Source organism: Colias croceus, chromosome 17, assembly GCF_905220415.1.
Source record: "Colias croceus chromosome 17, ilColCroc2.1".
Classification (NCBI taxonomy): domain Eukaryota; kingdom Metazoa; phylum Arthropoda; class Insecta; order Lepidoptera; family Pieridae; genus Colias; species Colias croceus.
Window position 1 is genome coordinate 3,486,951 of NC_059553.1, and position 24,535 is coordinate 3,511,485.

General features: G+C 32.6%; 3 protein-coding genes and 1 long non-coding RNA gene across 7 annotated transcripts in view; 3 read left to right on the plus strand and 1 right to left on the minus strand.

Annotated features, from left to right (window-relative positions):
* Nucleotides 1-1,397: 1,397 nt before the first annotated feature.
* On the plus strand, nt 1,398-2,131 carry LOC123699243. The gene is made up of 2 exons (XR_006752506.1): nt 1,398-1,524; nt 1,972-2,131. It is a non-coding gene; the product is annotated as an uncharacterized LOC123699243 (long non-coding RNA).
* Nucleotides 2,132-2,768: 637 nt separating this feature from the next.
* Nucleotides 2,769-3,495, plus strand: LOC123699100 (28S ribosomal protein S17, mitochondrial). Its single transcript, XM_045645971.1, has 2 exons — nt 2,769-3,005; nt 3,077-3,495. The coding sequence occupies exons 1-2, from the start codon at nt 2,880-2,882 to the stop codon at nt 3,434-3,436; spliced, it is 486 nt and encodes a 161-aa protein (XP_045501927.1). The 5' UTR covers nt 2,769-2,879; the 3' UTR covers nt 3,437-3,495.
* Nucleotides 3,496-3,848: 353 nt separating this feature from the next.
* On the minus strand, nt 3,849-10,416 carry LOC123699239 (RNA polymerase II subunit A C-terminal domain phosphatase). 2 transcript variants are annotated; one of them, XM_045646149.1, is made up of 12 exons: nt 10,176-10,416; nt 9,754-9,901; nt 9,413-9,550; nt 8,184-8,434; nt 7,865-8,007; nt 7,428-7,752; nt 6,817-7,052; nt 6,242-6,384; nt 5,644-5,799; nt 4,639-4,775; nt 4,441-4,484; nt 3,849-4,026 (listed from the first exon to the last, which is right to left on the minus strand). In XM_045646149.1, exons 1-12 carry the CDS (start codon nt 10,391-10,393, stop codon nt 3,896-3,898), a joined length of 2,070 nt encoding a protein of 689 aa, XP_045502105.1. In that variant the 5' UTR covers nt 10,394-10,416; the 3' UTR covers nt 3,849-3,895. The 2 variants fall into 2 exon arrangements, 1 of the variants encoding a protein (XP_045502105.1); XR_006752504.1 differs by lacking the exon at nt 3,849-4,026 and having other exon boundaries at nt 5,644-5,794.
* Nucleotides 10,417-10,936: 520 nt separating this feature from the next.
* The window catches only part of LOC123698960 (ceramide transfer protein), a 44,351-nt gene continuing 30,752 nt past the window's right edge, over nt 10,937-24,535 (plus strand). Inside the window, exons 1-6 of one of the 3 annotated variants that reach the window (XM_045645797.1) lie at nt 10,937-11,309; nt 11,766-11,882; nt 14,111-14,210; nt 14,471-14,638; nt 14,981-15,131; nt 16,003-16,063. In XM_045645797.1, coding sequence (XP_045501753.1) covers nt 11,091-11,309; nt 11,766-11,882; nt 14,111-14,210; nt 14,471-14,638; nt 14,981-15,131; nt 16,003-16,063 — 816 coding nt within the window. In that variant the 5' untranslated portion in view covers nt 10,937-11,090. The remainder of the gene's footprint in view (nt 11,310-11,765; nt 11,883-14,110; nt 14,211-14,470; nt 14,639-14,980; nt 15,132-16,002; nt 16,064-24,535) is intronic. The other 2 variants (XM_045645796.1, XM_045645798.1) reach the window with 2 other exon arrangements.

Consider the following 24,535-nt stretch of genomic DNA (forward strand, 5'->3'; position numbering starts at 1 on the left):
TTTGACTGAAATATTAGTTATTACTTTGCTGATTTACTTATTTTCATGTATATTGAATTGAGGAGTATTCACAGACTATGTTCAGTGTAAAATTGTTACCAAATATAGCTTTAGGGTTGGCTTTAGTTAACTGCCGCACGAATTTGTTGGAAATATTTATATTGTTAGTTAGCTAGGTAATGTAAGATTGTAATTCCAAAATATTATCGTTAGGAAACTTGTAGTTTTTTAGTTATTAATTTTTAAAGTTAATAATTTTTTGTGCGAAAAAAGCGCATTTATCCGTTTTGTTGTGCAAAAAAAGCGGACCAAGACGTTCCATTTCACTGTACGCAGCGGCCGGCGAGTGCCAAAAGCGACTTTAGGGCGATTCCCACTCAAACAAAAAAAAAAAATCTACGTAAGTAGGCTAAAAAACTATTAAACTTTTATTTTTAATATCCAAATAGGTAGCGAGGAGCGAAGCGACGAGCGTGTTAGGTTAACTCTTGAACTGCCGCACGAGCCGAGCGAGCGAAGCGAGCGTGCCGCGGCAGCGGCCGGCGAGTGCCAGAAGCGACTTTAGGGCGATTCCCACTCAAACAAAAAATAAATCTACGTAGGTTAAAAAACTATTAAACTTTTATTTTTAATATCCAAATAGGTAGCGAGGAACGAAGCGACGAGCGTGTTAGGTTAACTCTTGAACTGCCACCAGAAGCGACTTTAGGGCGATTCCCACTCAAATAAAAAAACTACGTAGGTTTACACAACTTGTTTGTATTTTATTTATGTATCGTAAATTTTTTGTTATTATCGTCTAATGCTTAGTTAAAATGATTTTACACCAATTCCATACATTTTGAGGTTAGAATAGGAAAATTGATTTTTCTCCAAAACTATTGGTTTCCTAACTTTCCCCGTTTGGGGGGAGGGTCCCCCCCGATGTGACCCCCCTCCCCTCCCACAAAAAACCTATAATACGTGCGGCAGTTAACTAAAGAAACCCCTAGCTTTATTTTGTATATTATCGTTCTAGTAAAATAATGAATTTGGGTGCTAGTGATGACTTATAATATCGACATCAGCAAAATGTTCGATGAAGACGTGCGTCTCCCAAGGCTGTGTCATTAATCTTAAGAATAGTTACTTTGGTGAATACACTTCCAAAATAACAAATTAATTTTGCCAAGAGCAGCAGAAGGAAAAATAAAATACTTAAATTTACCTAATATGAATTTTAACTTAAGTAAGATTAATCGCTTTTATAGTAGGTACTTTAAAAATGTATTTATAAATAAGTCAGGTCAGGACTAAAATTATAATAACCTAAAAATTCATTTTTTGAAGGTTACCAAGAAGTGAAAATAGAAAAGGAGAATGGTTAGAAGCAATTGAAACTGAAAATATCAAGCCAAATGTAAAGGATATAATATCATAGTAGGTTCCCTACATTTCCCCGAAAGTGCTTTCAATAGAACAATGGATGTGATTAGTCTGCACGATGATGCTATACCAGTATGTCTGCCGCTGCATTCACACAGGGTGAGGTTTTTATCTGTAGACATGTGATGTCTTCCAATTTACTTTTGGTCTTTTTATTTAGATTTAGGGCTGTCATTTATAATCTAACGTTTCTCCTATTTTGAAGGAGGCCTGTGAACAAACTGAGATGGTTTTATATGATTTTTTGAGTACAAACTTGGGTGATATTTGGTTGTTGAAATGTTATTGACTGAGGGAAAGTGCAATTTACTTTAAATACATGGGGTGTTTTAAGTTATTTTTCTATTCTTTATAAATTTATATTTATAAAGCATTTCAATGCCATAAAACCAAAAATATAAATTCAAGTTCCGCTATTGTAAGCCCTAATGTTGATATTAATTTCAAACCATCAGCATTGCCCTTTTAATTAAAATGTATTGCATTTTAGTTTAAATATAAAATGAACAATGCTAGTTAATGTAAACTGTGACATTTCATTTCCAGGTACCAGTTGAGCCTCAAATCCCGTACTCAAAAATGAACAGAGTGTATCCGAGTGCATTCCAGGCTGCACAAAATAGTTTAGCTCTATAATTTTCTCTATTATTATATATTATTGTTTTTTTTGTCTATTATTTATAAATAAATAAATACAATTACTGTATATTGTGTTGTTCATCGTAATAAAATACTATTATATACCTATATTAGTATATATTATGTTGTTTCATTATATTACATTCCTCAAAACTGAAATTACCAAATTGTAAGTCTACCGTAATCCTTATATCGAAGTCAAAATTGAACTGGATTTATCAAATTATACAGGGTTAGCTATCTTGTCCGGCGAGGTTGCTGGTGTTTTACAAGTAACCCTGTATAGGTGTTACCGTCACGAGCAGCCATCGTCATACTTAATTTTATTAATTGGCATTGTCATTTTTTCAATTTGTAATTTTACTTCTATGTTTTGTACAATAAAGTTAAAATAAATAAAAAAGAGTGTGTGTTTATGTACACGCGTTAGAAGTTACGCGCCAAAAGAAGTATAACTTCAAAAAAAATATATTAATATTATTTTTATATCGATAAACATAATAATGTTTATCGATATATTCTCGGCACTAAACACCGCCATGTTTTGTTACAAGCAATATGGCGCCGGCCACACTTTTTTTGTAGGTATGTCACTTCCATGTGATTCCTTATTCATTGGTCAGAAGACGGCCCCATCATACTTGACACTGGCAAATAGTCACATCTTCTTGCCATGAAAAGCAAAAAAAAAAAAAAAAAAAGACGGCCCCAATCACATCACAGGCCCCAATTCCCAAAATTGAATTTCAATTTGCAATAATTAATAAAAATAAATAATAACTATAGCAAAAAGAAATAATTAAAAGTTCGGTACAATGGCGCATAAAATTAAAGACGCTGCGAAAAAGTTTCTTTTGCTTGGCCAATGTGTACCTACGGTGAAACAAAATGCAGCAAAAATTCGTGTGAAGAGGTTAGAATTGGACGAAAATTTATTGATGGTATGTATACAAACTCTGGGTATTTTTACATTGCTTGCAATTTTTAAAGATTCTATAACTATTACTTTTAGTATTTCAGGAAAGATGAATTCTACTATTGCCATGATCCAAATAAAATGTGCAAGACTGGGGATATCGTTTTAATCAAAGCATTACCTCAAAAAATGACTAAATTAATAACACATGAAGTAAAAGAAGTAGTGCATCCGTTTGGTGATGTTACAGATCCCATAAGTGGAAAGAAAGTTGCGAAAGCGTATTATCGTGAAGATATTGATAGACAAGCAGAGTTGTACGGCAAACTCGATTCTGCGTTTGATTACGATAAAGCACCTCCCAGAGGTTGGCAAGATGGAAAGAAAGATTTTACATCAAAACCCACATATACAAAATTCCATGTTTTTGATGAGAATGATCCTTATGCAATTTAGATCTAAGACTTTAATATTATGTAATTTATAGGTAGTGTAAATATATGCTTAGAATACAATTAATTTTTTTTTATTTAAACTGTCCCATTGTATTTTCTGTGTCAACATCTAGGAAAGTGAATTCATTCTCAATTTGAAAGAACTATTGAGATGGAAATAATCTGTAACTGATATACATCTATTATTGAAAAGCCTACTTTATAATGTTATTTTATACAATTTTTGTCAACTAAAGTATCTTTCTATTCTCTCTTCTATGACAGAAATTGAAACAAGGATATTCTCATATTTTCCATAACTAAATTTGGTATGAATTACATGTTAATGAATCTTTATTTTCTTTGCCACATTCATCAATTAAGATAACTAGTTACTAGATAATAAAAAAGGATCAAATAAAACAACACATTTAAAAAAAACAAATTTAATAAACAAAATTTCTATATCATAATGCTGGTATCAGTCCTGCGCTAAAAATTCTCTTTCTAAAGCAGCTCCCATGAGGTTCCATGAACTATCATCATCGTCGGGAGGTATGTCATCATCAGATGGAGGTGTTGATGGTCTTGGTCGTTTTCGTGGCGCAGCATCTGAATTAAAAAATGAAGTTTTATAAAAATTTTATGTGATTATGACATAAGACTAAATATATTTTATACTGGCTGTGCCTCGCGGGTTCACCCGCATTGCTCCGCTCCTGTTGGTCTTAGGATGATATATATAGCCTATAGCCTTCCTTGATAAATGGGCTATCTAACACCAAAAGAATTATTCAAATCAGACCAGTAGTTCCTGAGATTAGCGCATTCAAACAAACTCTTCAGCTTTATAATATTAGTAAAGATTTCTCCAGAGGCTAGACAATAGGTTAAATAAAAAAACTATAGAACCATGATATAAAAGACAAAACAGTAAACATTTTCTACAGAGGCTAAGTAAAAAAATGTTATAAAGTAAAAAAAATATTTTTGCTATGATTCATAATATGTGTTAGCAGTGCATACCTGTATCTGAATCACTAGAGTTATCTTCGTCTTTCTCTTGCAACCTGCAAAGAAATAAAAATATGACACAATCTTAAAACATATCATAGTTCGAAAAATAGCTGATGAGGTTTAAAATGACTGTTTAAAAGTGTGTTTTAGTATTATAGAAATAATATAAAACACAAAAATGTGAGTGTACATAATATCTTTTTATACCTTTCTTGAGAGTTATTAGCAGTTTCAAGTGCTAGTAATCTATCCTCTGAAAGATTCTCTTCATCATCATCTTCATCGTGCGGCTTTTTCTCATCATCTGATGAACTTTCGTCTGATTCATTAAATATATCCTCCACCTAAAAGGAAATAGTTAAACAGCTTCATCATCAAAACATAATAAATTTATGACCATATATTAAAAAAATATATGAAAAAGCAGTTAATAGCTGTTTCTCGAATACAAACGCCCATGTTACATGGTAAAGACATAGCTTAGCATGAAACAATTTATAAAATTACTAGCTTATCGCCCGCTGCTTCGCCCGCTTTCTCTAAGACGATTTGAGATTTAAACTATCCTATCTCTCAAGATGGATCGAACTGAGAGATAGGATACTTTATTACGACGATTATTATAATCAGTTAAGTGGTTTGGAGTCCATTGTGACACGAGAATTATATATATTAAGAAGGAGTAGTTTTTGAATTAACTCATGACACACAAAACCAAATGTCTATATTAACGTTGATAAATGATAAGTAAGTAATAAATTTAAGCCAGTGTGATTGTAATCGGTATGAAACAGGCCTTTTTCATTGACGATTGCTATGAAATCATATCATTTTTTTTTATATTATGACCATCATTTTATTCTTAATTATTTATTTTTTTTCACTTTTGTTTAATTATTGTTTGTATGAATTTTTAATCTAATTTAATTTTTAATCTGTATTATGTTAATGTATTAAATTTAAATCTGAATTTTAAATATATGTATACCATAACATAATCGCCGCTCTGTTTATAAAATTGTTAAACATTTCATGGTCCCGCAGGACAGGCATTGCCTAGTGCGGGAACCAATGATTTTATTTCCTGTGTTTTAACGTTTTTCTTTAAGAAACTGTATTAAGCACTATTTAATGTATGTATTATGACTGATGTATATGTGTCTTAAAGAATAAATAATTTTTACTTTTACTTTACTAAACATTGTCCCCTACCTCCCGGTCCATGTCCGCGATGTCGTCGCTGGAGAAGGACAGCAGCGGGTTGAGCGTGTCCATGAAGCGGCCGGACGGCGTGCGCTTGCGCAGCGCGGGCGCGGGCGGAGCGGGCGGCGGGCTGCTGCAGTGCGCGGGCGGCCGGCGCGCGCTGCTCTGTTGGACGGTGTTGTTATTTATACAAGCTTCGAAAATATATTAACTAGCTGTGCCGTGCGGTTTCACCCGCGTTGCTCCGCTCCTGTTAGTCTAAGCGTGATAATATATAGCCTATATTACTCGTGGATAATGTAGCTTTGGAATGGTGAAAGAATTTTTAAACTCGGTCCAGTAGTTTATGGGCCTATTCATTACAATCAAACAAACAAACAAAGTTTTCCTCTTTATAATATTAGTGTAGACAAGGTGTGCACTGCTTTGTTGGAGTGCCTTTGTTAATAAGACAAGCTTCGAAAATATATTAAACACAGTGTGCACTGCTCTGTTGGAGAGCTTTTTTATTTATACAAGCTTTGAAAATATATTAAACACAGTGTGCACTGCTCTGTTGGAGAGCCTTTGTTATTTATACAAGCTTCGAGATAAACATATATCACACCTGTCCTCCTCTTTGCAGTGGGTATAGTCTCTCTTCAACCCTTTCCCATCTTTCAGCACAGGTCCAAAGCCACTCTGGTGTCACAACATGCACTTTTGTTTTTCCTTCTCCCATTCTACGACTGGCATTCACTTTGGCTGTACCTGGGTTTAATTAAAAAAATGATATAGAGTACAATTGAATATGTTCAGCATTATTTAAGTGTTTAATCATATTTATAAAATGGTTACAAAATAAAGGAAAAGAAATGCTTTATTTTATACTAGCTTACCGCCCGCGGCTTCGCCCGCTTTATCTAAAACCTAATAAATTATATACTAAAACCTTCCTCTTGAATCACTATCTATTAAAAAAAAACGCATCAAAATCCGTTGCGTAGTTTTAAAGATTTAAACATACAAAGGAACATAGGGACAGAGAAAGCGACTTAGTTTTATACTATGTAGTGATATGGCCCTTGTAGTTATTTTATTTTATACCATTTTACCAAATAGACAGGTAGCTGTACATTATCTAATATAAGCTTGTAAGAAAAATATATAATTTGAATGATAGGTAAGAAACTTGTTATTTACCTGATCTAACCGCAACTAAATGTGTTGTTTTCTCAGTAAAATCCTGCGTTACTTCAGCCCCCAAACTTCTTGCGACCAAGTAAGCTCTGGATGTCTCTAGCCTCTGATGCGTGGGCACTAGACCGCTAAACACTAAACTGGTACCAGCTAACACCTTACTTTTAACTTCCGGAATGATAAATTTCAAATCAGGTATTGTTTGATGATCCATTTTCTCGTACATATCGTAGAAATGTCTGAAAATGTAATTTTATATAATATAAGAATTGTTCATGTAATGAAATGGATGTTTTTAAAATTTATTTGTACAGGTGTTGTTCTCGTATCTGTCTTCCTTAAAAAACTTGAATAAAGGAAGTCTTCAGCAGAACATATATTTTATGGATTTGTAAGTGAAGTTACATAAATACATTTTTATGTAACTTGTATCTGAATCCAATAAGAGTTAATAATAATTGGAACACTCATTATTGTAAATTTTTCAAGGTTGTGAATTTAAAAAGCTTATAAGTTATAGGTATAGACTTATTATTTTAGAAATAAATTAGATAAAAAAGGACCAAACAATATAGAGCTATTGATAACTTATAGAGCTATATAAAATTACTTACTTATGGATCCTCTTTAATATATCTTCTAAATATATTAAGTAATCATCAGCATCTTCTATTTCTATCTGCCCATCTAGAGTTTCTATCCATTGAGGCACCGCCTCTGTTACGGGTGCGTTTTCATTACCTTCTGCTTTATCATTAACTTTCTTCTCTTCATCTTTTACCTCTTTATCAGCAATCTTGGAATTCGTGTCATTATTCTCTGAATTTTCTTTGACATTATTCTGTGTGGCTTCTTGCTTTTCAGGTTCTGCTTCCAGTGTCGGCAATTGAGGTATTAGAGAGCCATTCTTAACATTATTGGGCTTTGCTTTTTCTTCAACTGAAAAAATGAACAAAATATTACTATTTATGACTACTTTGACCAAACAAAATATTAATTTAAAAGATTTTGATCACCAAATCTATTTGTAATAATTCAAAAAAATACATACTTAAAGGTGGAGGAGCATTTATATCACCAGTAGACTGAAAGAATGAGTATGGTCTCACATGAATTAAATTTGCTGCATGTTTCCATACATCCTCTCTGTCGTCAATTATGCACACCATGTTATCACCACATGGAAAGAGCGCCCTGAAATTCATAATATTAAGAAACTTGTAATCTGTAAGATGAGTAATTTATTCCTTCTATACTATTTCAAAAATAGGATTTTTAACGACATAAACTGATTTAAAAAATGTATTATTATTGATAATGAATTATAATAAATAGGTACATTTAATGGCCTGATAAAGCAACAAACTTACTTTAAATTAGCAGATTTTGTTCTTGCATCAAAGCACTCATCCCTAGATAGTATCCTATGAGAGAAATATTTCTTCTCAGGATCCAACAATTCAGTGACTGCATGTGCATATTGCCTCGCACCAAATGTACAAACATGCAATTCATAGTTCTTTGAAGCAGATTCCAAAAATTCTTGTGTTCTTGGCCTGAGTCTTGTGTGACACCATCTTCCTGGACTACCTGGGCCTCTTAAGAAAAAGTGCAGCACACCCTAAAGATTTTAAACAAAAAAATAGTAAATAAATTATAAAACATATAAAAGAACAAGAGATAGTGAGTAGAGAAGTAATAACAAAAGAAAGATATAAATAGTTTGGAAAATCCAAAAGTGCACGCCTCATAATCTCATCCTTTACAATAAAATTGATTATTTATAAAGAGTACATATAAAAAAGAAATAAAATAAAACAGTTGGAAAATTAAAGAAAGCGGTACCGTAATAATTGAGCTATTTTTCTTGTGGCCCCACCTAGATGTGAAACTGCGCAGGTTTAAGGGACTGACTACCAACTTATTTTTTAAACCTTGGCTTATAGTATAAAGAATCGAGTTTATAATGGTGAATTTTGAGTACACTATAAATATAAAAAATAAAAAATTAAATAAAGAATATATATATATAGATATACTAAAATTATGGAGAACAGTCGATATTTTTTTTTGTTTATTTAATAACAATTAAACCACATCGAATCAGACCCTGAAAAATGAAAGGGTTCTATTCCTGAGCATACTCAAGCGTAAGAGAAAAAAAAAGACTCGATTAGTAAAGTATTTCGGTCGCTATCGTGTTAACAAGAAAATCCTCCGCACATACAGACACACGGACGTCCAAGACATAACTTTTTTAAACTGTTTTTTAACTAGTTTAAATAACAAAAATGACATCAAAAATATCATGAATGTTAAAAATAATGTTTTTTCTTAATATGTGTGTTTAAGTATTATCTTACAAGTGCAATGTATGATATATAAAGACATTTTAAGTTTGAAAAATCAGATGTTTTGCGCGAAGTGACAGTAGTACCCACCTCAACGCTTCGCTTATGAGGCGTGCAATACGAAACATGTTTCCAGGAATATACTTTCATAGAATTCATTTAATATAGAAATTTTTCTAAAACAGAAATGTTTCTAAATATACATATTAATATTTCTAAAATAGAAATGGTTTTATTAAGAAAGCTACCTTAACATTGGGTGGAATATCATCATTTGTTGTATGTACAAGGGTCTGATCTAGATCTACAAGTAGCACCAACTTCTTATCTTTCAGTAAGCGATCAGCATCTTCCCTGCCTAATTTCTGAGCCAGTTCCTCTGACACCTGAAATTATTTAAAAATCCACATTATACATACATAATTACTATCTATTGTACAGTTACTGTTAAAGAGCAACTGAAATGAAATGTTTCACAACTTAACAAAACTTTTGTAACTAGGTATGTATTTGAAAAAAATTACTATAATAAGTCCTCATTTATTCAACAACAATTTCAGTACTACATATTTCAATATTTATTATTTACCTTTAATTCAGGTACAGAATGAACCATAGGGACAACTGCGACGTCCTGTTTTTGCCGTTCTTCGGCGCGTAAATCCGCACCGCACTCTGCACACATATCTTTCATAACAGTAGGATGACGGCATTCTTCCAGATCGGCTAGGCATCCTCTGTAAATACAGTTTTAATTTATAAACAGTGTTAAATATAAATACTGACTAAAAATCGGCACTTTGTTCAAAGTTAGATTTGGCGCGCAAGGTTTTCCTTAGACAAAAACACAAACAAAGTAAGTAGTTTTACATTTAGTTTCAGTAAAAATAGTTTAGATTTAGTACATAATAATTCGTACATCTTATTTGTCCTTTAGTCATAGAAATAATAATTGTTTATCTTAAAATAACCTAGAAACAACAACTATTAATTAACTCTGACGTCACTTACCCAGGCTCTGCAATGTCTCCTTCTTTCACCTTGATGGATACGATAGTACCAGCGCGTAAGGCTTTGAACTTCTTAAATCCAGTATTATTGCCCGACGAATCACTGTATAAAAATAATATCTGTCCTTGGGATACAAAAGCGCCTTGTTTAACTTTCCATTTTTCTACTTTTATAGGCTTTTCACATGGAACAGAAATAGACATAGTTTTATCCGCCATTTTGAACGGAAATTACGCACATGCAGCAATTCTAGGTCTACTATTGGTCGAATTATTATCTTTTTGGCGGTTATTTGATAGTAACCAATTAAAACTAAGATTTTCCATATCGTTAATTTATCAACCAATGAAATTTCTATAAAATGCGTTGATATTGCCAGTATAACTATACAAATTTCTTGCCAGTCTCGAAAATGAAATAAATCATAAACTTCAGTGTACTTTTTATTTTTTGTTATTTTCGGAACACATATAATTACAAGCGTTGCTTAAATCTCTATCAGATTACAGTAAACATTCATGATTGAAGTTTAAATTTTTGCTATAGTTCTATAATTATTGAAAGTAAGAGATTTTAAATTATAATTTTGGGACTTGGGTATAATCAATATAAAACTTTCGTGAAATATGGTAAATGGAGAAGTAGTATTTCAATTTGGACGTTGCTTCATCAATTTACAGACTACAATCCTTAAAATTTATTTAATTTTCATTTCCTAAATCATGATTTTTACTGCTGACAACAGCACCTGTCGTTAATGGTCATCGTTGTCGTTTCTCGGTTAGAAACTCAATGTCGTCTATGATCTGTCACCAAACGAAAACAGTTTTGTTGGAATAACGAAAACATAAATAATAATAATTTACTTTTATTTTGTTTTGTTTAAATAATTTACAAATCCTTTAAAATTTAAACATGACTGATGAAAATATAACAGTGAGTGACAATTCAGATTTGGAGGACATTAGCCCACCCGAGCTTCGTGGTTATTTGAGTAAATGGACGAATTATATACATGGTTGGCAAGATAGATTTATCGTGTTAAAAGATTCAACACTGTCGTATTATAAAAGCGAATTAGAGAGTAATTTGGGATGCCGCGGTGCACTTTGTTTGAAAAAAGCTAAAGTCAAGGTGAGTTACTTGTTTACAATGTCGATCAAATTCCACAATAGGACACTACCTACAAAAAATTAATTTGTCCTTGTAGATGACTTTAATAAATATTTTTTATATTAATTGAAATGGACGAATGACCGTAACGATGATTGCTAGACCAACCATAAAATGAATTGTTGATTTTAAAATGACTCTTATTTAAAAAAAGATGCTGTATCACATTTACATTGATGATTATTTTACATTTAAATAATGTATATAATGAACATCACTATTTAAAAATTCAACGCTACATAGTAATGTGAGCATTTTCTAAACATGCTTAATATTGTATTATTTTGAGGCAATTTAGAAAATGTTTATTCATTTTAGTGTGGTTTTCCCCTTCTGTAATTCTCTGTTTTTATAATGATTTAAATTACAAGACATTGTGTGTTGATTGAGTCTGAATTTTTGTGTACTTTATTACAGCCACATGAATTTGATGACTGCAGATTTGATGTATCAGTCAGTGACTGTGTTTGGTACTTAAGGGCTTCTAATCCTGAGGAAAAACAACAGTGGATTGATGTTTTGGAGTCTTTTAAAGTAAGTATTCAAAAAAAAAGTGGAAATCACTTAAACATTGTAGGAATCCATGTTGCAAGAGGTGATTCATAATCTGTTTTCCTTATTTATAAAGAGCTAGTTTATTTCAAAGAGATATACTGATGTGTAAAGATAATTCTTTAGCTATTATAATTTCTTATGTATTTGCCATAATAATTATTATGTTCACCATACAGGTACAAATAAATATAATACAATAAAAGTTTATTACTAAAGATATCACTCATAAAATTCCAATAACTGTAACAAGATATGTATACAGTTTTATGATTATGTTTCAATATTATCAGATTACGAGTTTATAGCTGATAAGGCCAACAGCATTCCTAATAAATAACTCAATATGCTTCTCATATTACTAGATTAGGAAATATCCTACTAATATTATAAACTAGCTTCCGCCCGCGACTCCGTCCGCGCGGATGTCGGTCTTCGCGTGGATGGTTAATTTCTCCATTTTGAGTACCTAACTCTGACAATGACATCTTATAAATATCTATTGGACCCAAATACGGCTAGGCTTATAATAATACGCAACATGTGTTCGCGGTTCTACAGAACAACGTCTATGGATAAAACTGAAAAATTAAGATAAATTTTTTCTACGTATTTTTCCAGGATAAAAAGTATCCTATTTTACGCCCTGGATAATAAGGTATAATTATACCAAGTTTCATCGAAATCGAACCGTTAGTTTTCACGTGATGCCTTCACATACAGACAGACAGACAAAAATTTTTTTAATCACATATTTGGGTTTGGTATCGATCCAGTAACACCCCCTGGTATTTATTTTTTCAATATTTTCAATGTACAGAATTGACCCTTCTACAGATTTATTATATTATGTATAGATGCGAAACTGTGAGGATGTGTGTTTGTTACTGTTTCAAGCAAATACTATTGAACCTATTACAATGCAATTTAGCACACATAATATAGAGGGTAACTTGGATTAACACATAGGATAGGTTTTATCCCGGGAATCCTACGGGAATGGGAACTATGCGAGTTTTTCTTTGAAAACACGGGCGAAGCCGCGGACGGAAACCTAGTATTATAATATTTGTAATTTAATCCTTCATCAACACATATGTTAAAAGGTACAATGTGTTTAATACAAACATAAGAGCATTTTTCATGACACAATCTAGGTATAATAAAATAACACTTCTGTTGTATTAATTAATTCTTTGATTAATATGTTGTAACTCAAACTGTACTCAAATTGGTACAAGTATGCAAAATAAGATTTAAGAAAATGTGAATTGAATTTTTGATATTTTTATGATCTTGTTCTATGTATATGACTTCTTATATCTTTAACTAGCATACTGCCCGCGGCTTCGCCCGCTTTGTCTAAAACCGAATAAATTATATACTAAAATCTTCCTCTTGAATCACTCTATCTATTACAAAAAACCGCATCAAAATCCGTAGCATAGTTTTAAAGATTTAAGCATACAAAGGGACATAGGCACAGAGAAAGCGACTTTGTTTTATACTATGAAGTGATTATGATCAAGATGTTATGTGTATATCATTTTTAGTATCTTATAAGTGACAAGAATTTATGCATTAGAGGAAAGAGATTAGAAGAGATAAATTAATTGCACAATAATGGTTATTCTATTCAAATAAAAGTTAGATAAGAAATTTTGTTAAATTGAATTTTAATATGTTCACCAATTTTTTTATGAGGTTTGTTAAAATATATATGTTTTATATAGTACAGTAGTACCTCTGTAAGTCGAACATCAAGGATGACGTCTAAAATTAGATTTATAGAGTATGAAATGGAGGAATTCCCTGGATGGATTATAGTTTCACATAAACAGGTAATTCTTTATTTTGAAATGGATAGGTGAAATAAATAAGAAAGAAAGACACAGAAACTCGATTTTTCGAGTTGAAAATAAATGTACTAAAATGGTTGGCGGATTGCATTGACTAACTGACTAATAATTTATTTATATATATTGCTGTTGTTTTTTGTTTTAGTGTAATTAATTTAATAAAGGAAATCTGTAATATAGAGTCCATTGATTTGAGTTATGATGTACTTTTCGAGTATTGGAAGTTTTCAACTTATTGAGGTTTGGCTTATAGAGGTTCTACTGTACTTTTTATGAAACATTCATTTTCATTAAATCCAGATATATTCCATCCCAATAATATGTTATAATAATGAGTGATTTTTTTTACAGGTGGAGTCAGGGTACGGTACAAGCTCAGACAGCAGTTCCAATGGAGGTGGTCTCAGAAGACATGGATCTATCACGTCTCTTCAGTCAACAGGATCACACGGTAATTATGTTTTAAAAATTCATGCTTCAGAATTTAACATTGTATAATGTATTGGCTATATTTTTAGAGATATCTAATTTATTAGAATTATACATTTTTTAAAGTTTTCAACAAAATAGTTATCAGGTTTATCTTTACAGTGTTAGTCACAAATGTCTTATCAAAAAAATATATAAATAATAAGGTAAAATGTTATTTATAAACATTTATAATAATTATTTTATCAAATTAATTCATTATTTATGTTTTTTACCAAACAGGACGCATATCCCGTCGCTTGGCCGAAAAGATTGCTGAGTTGGAGACTTTCAATGATTTGCTATCAAAGCAGGCGATACAACTGCAGCAATACTTTGACATGTGCGTCAATACTTACCCGCATATAAATGATGAATCTGACGCTATTGATGCTGTGAAATTGGCTGACAGTAAGTATTTTTGTAAAGTATATTTAAATTCCAGATTAGGCCCGCGGATTCTTGCTTGCGTTCGAATTGTAAATGTATACCGTCTCAAAACTCATAAGTTATATTATGATGTATTTGTTGTTTTTTTTATATATTTTATGTATTTTGACTGGCCGAATGGCTTGGTTGGTAGTGGCGCTGCCTTCCAAGCCAGAGGTCGTGGGTTCGATCCCCACCCGGGACAAATATTGGTGTGATGAACATAATATTTATTTATTTATTTTTATTTATATATTTTTTTCTTTTGAAAAATGGTGTAAAAAGCACTCTGTAATCATGTTTAATGTTTTTTCTATAAAAAAGGCGCGGACCACAAGAAGCGTCTTAGCGACGTGCGTGCAACGAGCGCGTCGTTCCGCGCCACGTGCGGCGCGACCGTAGCGACCGTGCAGCACTGCGTCGAGCTGCTGCGGCGCCGCGACCGCCAGGCGTGCAAGGCGGAGGAGCTGTACATGTGAGTGTGCGTGTGCGTGTGTGTGTGTGTGTGTGTACGTGTGTGTGCGTGTGTGCGTGTGTGTGCGAGTGCGTGTGCGTGTGCGTTTATATTCGGATGGCGCGCAAGGTATAACTAGGAAGTAATGACGTGTGATGATCGTATATGTTCAATGACAGAGCACACTTTGCCAGTTTTGCTAGGTGGGTGCAGTCAATTTACATTTTTGATATTATGACCCATATAATTTTTGTTGGTATGTATATCTGATATATTTTATGTGAAAGTTTGTTTTTTGTGGTTGCGTGAGTTGAGTTTTTTCTTGCTAATTAATGTTTATAAGTATTTAGTACTCGTCATAATAATATTATAACCGATCCTTTGACCTTATTTTGCTCATTGCATGTGTAAGGAAGGACAAATCAGTTGCGTCGCTTAACGCAAAGTAAAGGAATGCACGTTGCTAAAAAGGTCTATGTAATCAAACTAACCTAGATTTGAATCACCAGCTGCTTGTACCTGTTCCGACCGGGATATTTAGGGATAAAAAGCGGTGCAGTCCAGAAAGAACTGTTAAAGAATACATCGTAATGACTCATAATAATTTTCATGAAAAATGTAACGTACATTGCGATTGAGTTTTATAATTGTTTAGATAAATTATATTGCCGCAATTTCAGGACGGAATTGAGAATTTTGATTATGATTTGACGATTTATTCATTAATAAAAATAAAATTTCATCTAAGTTTACAAAATGAACGCTTTAAACAACGAGATTTAAAATGGGTCTTAATATCTGGCATTAATAAAAATTATAATTTACCAATAATTTTTTAAGTCAAAGCACCGCTTTTGAAAAAAATATATTTATTGCAATTTTTTTTCACCAGGGCATTGAAGAATCAGTTGACAGAAGTTCGATTGGCTTCGAAACCGGGTCCGGATCACGAGGTATGTACAATAGATATATTTTTTAAACCCTTTTTTGAAGTGAAACTTCTTTAGGCGTGTTGAGAGTAAAATTTCAAGGCAATACCGTCACCTCATGGAGTTAGGCGACGATTTTGGCATCTTTGAATCTTGCCAAAGAAGTTTCACTTCAGACACGTGTGCTCAGTACCCACGCTCTTTTTTATATTCTTAAAATTATGTGGTTTATTTATAAATTAAGAAAGTTTATGCTATTGTAGGAAAGTGAAATGATTTGTTTCTTTATCTATATGAAAAATGGGAGATCAGTATTAAAGATTCGAGAAGCAAATGAATGATTAGGGTATAACTTGGTGTCCATACAATCATATATTTCCCGTTATAATGTAGATGGTAGGTAGATAACTTAGTACTTGGCAGGATAAGGGTGCTTTTCCACCAATAATGTGCGAGGATGTGGGAGGAAAGACAGAGCAGTGGTGGCTCAGTGGTGAGACCTTAGACTTCGAATCGATAAGTCCGTGGTTCGAGACCAGGCGAGCGCGTAGGAAATAAATTGATTTTTCAATTTATCTGCGCATGTTGTAACATCACCACTGCTCGAACGGTGAAGGAAAACATCGTGAGGAAACCGACATGTCGAAGAATTAAAAAGTTCGACGAAATGTGTCATCCGCCAACACGCACTTGGCCAGCGTGGTGGATTATGGCCTGTACCCTCATAGGAGACCCGTGTCCCAGCAGTGGGAACGTATATGGGCTGATGATGATGTGGGAGGAATGTGTGTGTAAATAAATATTGAAATTTGAAGTGATACTATTGGTTATTTACCAACACATTCCTCGCACATTATTAGTGGAAAAGTACCTTAATGCTATCTCTGTTAACCTAGTGAGGAGAGTACTGAGAATTTCATATGTTCTAGAAAGTTAACATAGTTAATGTTACTTCAATTACTGTTCCCATTATGGAAAAGTTTCGTTGCTAAATTATTTAGAACTGAGTCTGAGAAAATGTAGTCGCGTGGCGCAGATGTTCACAAATATAATGTATAATTATATATTAATGTATAAGAAATTTACATATTTTATGTTTTAAGTTTTTTACGTGTTTAAATTTGAAATTCCATTTTGTCGACACAGTTTTCAAAGTAGGGTAAGGTAATACTGTCAGGCAGATTTTTTTTCTAGTTCTATCTTTATAAATGTCCTTATCATGTTTAGTTATATTCTTTGGATATGTTAGGTATATAATTTAAACCCGGATTTGAACAACAGCAGTGTAAAATATGCATTTACATATTTTGCATATTTTCTTAAATTAATATTTTTGAATTTGATAAATATTAAATGATTTAAATTACGTAGGTATACGTTGTTTTCGACATACAAGGCACTTCGAAGTGGGTATTTTCTCTTACATACTCCAAACTATTATGTTTTTTCTTTTGTCTAATGGAGGCGTCGACAACTCTTTTGTTACTCTTGAAGGTAGTAGGCCACTGTAAGGCTATTGTGCTGTACAGAGATTTAAGTTTTCGTCTGTTGTTGTTTTGTAACCCTTCGGCTAAAGTAATAAGGTTCAATTTTGGTTAATAGTTCGAGTCAAGTCTATACTGACAAAAAATAATTATTGAAAGTTTATGGAATTTCTCAACGTTTTGTTTTGTTAGTTTAGCTTGCGTGGAAAAGAAAAATTTTCATGGTATAAGTTTTCATCCCCTATTTTACCCCTTTAGGGGATGAATTTTCTAAAATCCTTTCTTAGGGGACGCCTACGTTATGACATCTACCTGCCAAATTTCAGCCCGATACGTCCAGTGGTTTGGGCTGTGCGTTGATAGATCACTATATCGGTCACCTTTGAGTTATATAATTATATATATATAGATATAGATTATTGCATTCCTTATTTTAAATGTTTGAGTTATTGAGATATTCCATTATCAATTTTATATATTTTTACTAGCGGTCCGCCCCGGCTTCGCCCGTGTTACATGTTTACATTTTCTCTCCATAAGAAAGTTCCTTGTACTTCAAGGAATATTATTAAAAATAATAATTAACGAAAGTCGGTTCAGCCGTTCTCGAGTTTTTAGCTTAGATACAATATATTTGGCGATTCATTTTTATTATATATGATAGGTATTCTAACTATATTTTGAAACTAAAAATATTTAGTGTACCCTACCGGGGGTGACCATGGGGTCTGCGCTATACATAAAATCGGTTATGTAACAATCGATACACAATAATGCAACTATTCACCATTTCGCGCAAACCTTTGAAGAATGCCAATGAAAACTTACCGCACGGTTAACATACGCTCGCTACGTAATAATAATACGTGAAGAAACAGAGTTTACGAACCGCCCGCGCTAGGCGGTCGCTTGCGTTCATTCCACGTGTTTTATAATTTTAGTTTTGTTTACGTTACATTCGTTTATCTTGTGTGCTCGTATACGGTGCTTTCTGTGTCCTTGTGGAAATTATATGGTGATGATAAAACTTACTAAAAGGTGTATATAGATTCAACATGAAATTCAAACTTTTCAAGAAAAACACACGTCAGGTGCGTTGACACTTTTTTTTTTCAGTGCATTACAATTTGCACTGCGCTTATGGTGGTGGTTGAACGAATTTGGGAGTGAAAATTGAAATTGAGATAAAGAATAAGTAGTGCAAATTTCATGAAATTTTTGCGCAAATTATGCACTATATTATTTCAAATATTTTTCCTATTAGTATACCTAGTTTCTTCTCATCTAGCCTTTAAGTTGTGAAGACGGAAAAAATATGATTTTATTTAATTAAAAAAATATTTAAGTGACACTATTATCTACATTCTATCGATTTATTTACTAACTAACTAGCTTCCGCCCGCGACTCCGTCCGCGCGGAAAAATTAAGATTTATTTTTTTCTAAGTATTTTTCCGGGATAAAAAGTGTCCTATTTTATGACCAGGATAATAAGGTATAATTATACCAAGTTTCATCGAAATCGAACCGATAGTTTTCACGTGATGCCTGAACATACAGACAGACAGTCAGACAGACAGACAGACAAAAATTTTTTTAATCACATATTTGGGTTTTGTATCGATCCAGTAACAACCCCTGCTATTTATTTTTTCAATATTTTCAATGTACAGAATTGACCATTCTACAGATTTATTATATGTATAGAATAGATTGAAACAGTGTACGAAACACTCTAATGCGAATTTAATTGTTAATTAATTCGTTACATTTATTCATTAATTGTGAGCTCCACGAATTCGAATAATTAAGGTTGATTTGTGAAATTACAAAAACATATGAGAAATGTAATAATAACTAACGAAATGTCGAAAATTTAACGTGATTATTATTTAATCTTAGATGAAACGAACATGTTAATATTCCAACTGCAATGGAGATCGAAAAGGAAATAGCTTTCATATGCGCATCGCTACAAGTTTGACCTGATTTCAGATTAAGGCTGTGTACGCGGTCCGTGCGCTGTTTGGCTCAAATATGTGATTTTTCAAACCAGATTGTCCATCAACCACTTATCTTACAAACATATGAATTACTAATAATTTTAGGGAATTTTATTGTCTATATAGTTAGTTAAGAGTTTTTTTCAATTAATACAGTATTTGTGAATACCATCAAGATAACTGAGCCGATGATTACTTGATTTCACTTTTAGTGTCAATTTCGAAGCTAAAAATATCTGAAATTGCTGACAGATCTAACACACATTTTTTTTAACTAACTGCAAAAATCCTTATTAAAATAGTTAGTTAAAAGATTTTTTTAATTTGGACTCCTAACTTACGAAATTAAAATCCGAACAATGTGAATTTTTTTAGAAATTATACTCGACAAAATGATTATTTTCACCAAGATATTTGACTTAGTTGAATATAATTTATACATATTGCAATAAAAGAACGTATTACTTATAAGATAAAATTTAAAAAATCAACTAAGGTACCTCTATTATTTTTCTACAATTTTTTTTAAAGTACTATAAAACACTGCGCGCGACCCGATTAAAATCAGTCGGCAGCGAGCCTTCCCAGAGAGAGGACATGTTGCTCGGCGCTCTCCTGTGGACCTATGCTGTTCATAGTAAAAGGATAGCGCAAGCCGCGATCTATCGTAATAGATCGCGGAGATTTTGACTTGCGTTAAATTGAATAAGCGCTCTTAATACATTCGCGTTACATTATGCAGTTTCGTGGAAACAATCCCGAATCTATGATAATGTATGGTATAGTTTTGTACGTCGTTTTATCTTACCATATCAAGCGCTATTTTCGACTTATATCGAATGTACATAATAATATGTGTAACCTTATATATCATAGTGTGTAACCCCAATTACCGTAAAATGCTGCAACTTTGCACGGATTTTGACGTTTTTCTTCGATAAATCTTTAATCGTTAAGAAAGTCGTATGTTTTTTCAATTACTGTCCAATATTGGACTTTAAGCTATAGGAATACATTTGCTATTAGTAAAAAAAACACCTATAAAGCACCAAAAAATTGTTTTGAAAACGTAGGCAAAGTTGAGGTAAAAACTACAACATTGCCTGTCATAATATCTTTTTAAATGAATAGGTATTTTGGTAACGGATTTGACACCCATATTGCCATGAAGTTCTTTTCCACATCAGACTTCACTGAATCTTGAATAGCACAAGAAATTTTTTTTTACAATGCTAGGCAAAGTTGTGCATGTTTCTCTAAAACTCCCATACAAAAGTGAGTTCGGTGTAGGGCTGCCCCAAAGGAAATGCAACAATTTTTCTTAATATTCAAATATATTTTTAATAAATCAAATTGTTGTACTTAAATTTTAATCACATTTTTTCATAGGAAAACAAATATGTAATAATATTAGGTAATAACATTATTTTAATGTTGGTACCTATTACGTATAAGTAATAAAAATTACAACAGCAGCCTGCAGTGAGATCAACAAATAGTTTTTCAACATTTTCCATTAAAAACCTGAAATCGGTCATTTTTTTTCTAAATAATCGTGCAGAACAATACGCAAGTCAATCATACTCAATTGACAACCGAACTCTGCTGATAAATTAACAACCTCAGCAATATGCTTTTCTTCTTCTGCAAATAATTTTGTAGGATGGCCCACAGATTTTACATGAAGATTCTTACATATTTTGTTAAGAATAGTACGCCTAGGAATACCGAATTGCTTCTCCGCCTCGTATGAAGATATTTTCTACATGTGACTAAATCTACCGCCAGCATCTCCTGCGAATAATCGGAGTACTGTCTAGCCCCTGGTTTTCTTCTACTCTTGGGTGGGTTGCTCATGTAATCATAAGTACTATAAATGACTTAAAGAAAATTAAATTCGACATCCTTAATTTCTGATGATGATAAATAAAGAAACAATAGTTCTAGCTTCTATAAAACGTTGTTAGACCAATACAAAAAAAACAATGACACAAGCAAAACCACGGTCGATTAAGAGTTTGTTGAAAAAATTAAAAGGGGCAGCCCTAACCCTAGATAATGTTGAGTAAAAAGTTGCGAAAATCTGACACAACTTTGCCGACCATGATTTAACGGTTTAAATTAAGATATAATACAGAAGAAACAGTTAAAATACATAAAAGAGCATATTTTCTTTGCTATATAACATATTACGCTAGAAAATAAAGCATAAATATTCACAAAATGAAATTTTCCTGAGAGCCGGTAAAAAGCGAGTATCCGCACTGACAATGAAACGGACTCTGACAGTTTGTTAACTAAAATTTGGAGTGACGTGTGATCGAATGTTGCCATACAGATTGCCGACTTGCTTTTAGTAATACCATAGACAATAAAAAACATTTCGCAGCGGGAATAATTTAACTTTTTTGAATTTAGGCAATGTTGAGCTATAAAGGCAATGTTACAGCATTTTACGGTACTATAAAAGAATGTATAAATACAGATACACAATAAAGTACAAGAAAGTGATAATGTGCGTCATTGTAATTATCATTTATTTGAAAGTCTTATTCATAATAGTTTCACATCTGTATAAATACTTCAGGTAATAATTTAGAATTTGACTCAGCGTACATTTCAGTGTTCTTTGGTAAGGATTCTTTAGTATAGTGGGATAATCCCATTTAAACGGGAAGCATAGTCATTTATTTATGAATCGGTAACTATTCCCGCTCTGGATGTGTAACGGGTTTGAACACGGACGGTTACGTGAATCTGGTTTGTGAACTGTTACAGGAATGTCTTGGGACTCGCGGGATCTTGTTTTGATATGGGAGATGAATTTATTCGCTTTTACTAGTATTGAAGGGATATAAATACTACTTTATATGTATTTATATAAGAATTAAGAAATCTATATACATAGTTATTGTAGCTAATGGGGTGACTTTGTTATTTATCATAGTAAATGATGCGTTTTTAATTTTCCTTTAATTGTTCTTGTTTTAGCCAGTTTTTCAAGGATATATTGGATATAAATTATTTTTTATATCTGTCCTATCATTTAGTTTCAGTCCTAGGGATAAAATTATACTGATTTTAAAACTTAAATATCTCATACTGCGATGTAAAAACTAAAAAGTATACCTCTTTGTGATTGCTTTGTGTTTATTGTCTCAAATAATTTGCTATTTAGCAGGTAGACCCGAAAAATGTAATTTTTGTTGCCATCTTAGTTAATGATATTCATATTATAACAATTATGGAACTTTTTCAAAGTGACATTTTGTGTCCGATGATCTTTTGATCTTCAAAACAGACTGGTCTGGTTGTTTATATATCGGGCTATAAATCTAATACCGACCTTGACTCGAACGGAAGTTCATTCGTAAATATAGAAATGATCAGAAACCATTGTGTTTTATCGCACTGATTCATTTACCGATGAGCCAAGAAAACGTAGCCGAAATTATAAGAATTTTATGAGCACTTCGTAAACAAGTGTGACTGATCACTGAATGGATTACGTCACATTATCAATTGCTGATAACGGCAGTGCAGCTATCGCTAATCTAATGGATTTAGAAGTGATCTCGTAAGCAGTCGATATCTTTCCTAGAACATTGTAAATTTAGGGCGCGAAGGTCGTTTACCTTGCACGTCGTTAAATGCATTTTAGTGCATGTATCACGCAAAACACGTTTGTTAGTGTCAACGTTATGATTCACATGAATATATTACTCAGCATAGAACTGATTTTATATCCAATTGAAGTTTAATTCCTATTATTCATAAGTTATAATAAGATTGACACATTTTATTGGAATTCTCACCAGCTGTTGCTGCGATGTTATCTTTGGCGGCATCATATTATAAATTCGGCAATACAGACTTCCGTGATATTTTTACTATCATTGGCACAGTTAAAATGTTATTTAAGGCTGTGTACGCGGTCCGTGCGCTGTTTGGCTCAAATATGTGATTTTTCAAACCAGATTGTCCATCAACCACTTATCTTACAAACATATGAATTACTAATAATTTTAGGGAATTTTATTGTCTATATAGTTAGTTAAGAGTTTTTTTCAATTAATACAGTATTTGTGAATACCATCAAGATAACTGAGCCGATGATTACTTGATTTCACTTTTAGTGTCAATTTCGAAGCTAAAAATATCTGAAATTGCTGACAGATCTAACACACATTTTTTTTAACTAACTGCAAAAATCCTTATTAAAATAGTTAGTTAAAAGATTTTTTTAATTTGGACTCCTAACAAGACTTGACTTGCAAAGAGAATATATTAAAAATACTTTGACGTAGTTTGCAAATTAGTAAGCAACAGTGTTCGTGAACAATGTTATTTTAATCCTCAGACTGTCATAAACTTCTAGACAAGACTGATCGCTATGCAAATATGCATTATAAATGCAAGTCCACTGAACCCAGTAAAACATTATCTATGTTGTTCGTACAGAAGTACATTTTTCAACAGGGGAGTTAATTCGCAGTCGAGCTCGACTCACAACTCGAGACATCCGACTATCTGGTTTCTCGTGACCTACATACTGGCACACCTGTGTCCCGGTCGCACATGACTGGATATCTATAGTTTTATAACTTTACTACCTGTGCCTCGCGGTTTTGCCCGCATTGGTTTGGTCCTATTGGTCTTAGCGTGATGATATATAGCATACAGCCGTCCTCAATAAATCTGGCACTGCAATAATTTTTTAAATCGGACTCGTAGTTCCTGACATTAGCGCATTCAACCAAGCATCCAAACAAACAAACAGCTTTATAATAGTAACTTTATGTGCACATTGTGAGTGATTGCGCTTTTCATAGCGTATTGTAAATTATATGTATGATGTAAAGTAGGACAATCGCTATAATCGAGGCAATATTATTTGATACTGCAGCTTCGTTGATCCTTTATTTGTGTTGAAGCTGTGTTAGTTGCGCGTTTATCCAGGTAATAACACATTTTATGCCAATTGATACAGTTTTGGTGTTATTGGCACGT

Coding starts and splice junctions, on each gene's coding strand:
- LOC123699100 (XM_045645971.1), top strand. CDS start 2,880: ATGGCGCATAAAATTAAAGACGCTGCGAAAAAGTTTCTTTTGCTTGGC. Junction 3,006..3,076: donor TGGACGAAAATTTATTGATG/GTATGTATACAA, acceptor TATTACTTTTAG/TATTTCAGGAAAGATGAATT.
- LOC123699239 (XM_045646149.1), bottom strand. CDS start 10,393: ATGGCGGATAAAACTATGTCTATTTCTGTTCCATGTGAAAAGCCTATA. Junction 9,551..9,753: donor ATTCTGTACCTGAATTAAAG/GTAAATAATAAA, acceptor AAATAATTTCAG/GTGTCAGAGGAACTGGCTCA. Junction 8,435..9,412: donor ATATTCCACCCAATGTTAAG/GTAGCTTTCTTA, acceptor TAAAATCTTTAG/GGTGTGCTGCACTTTTTCTT.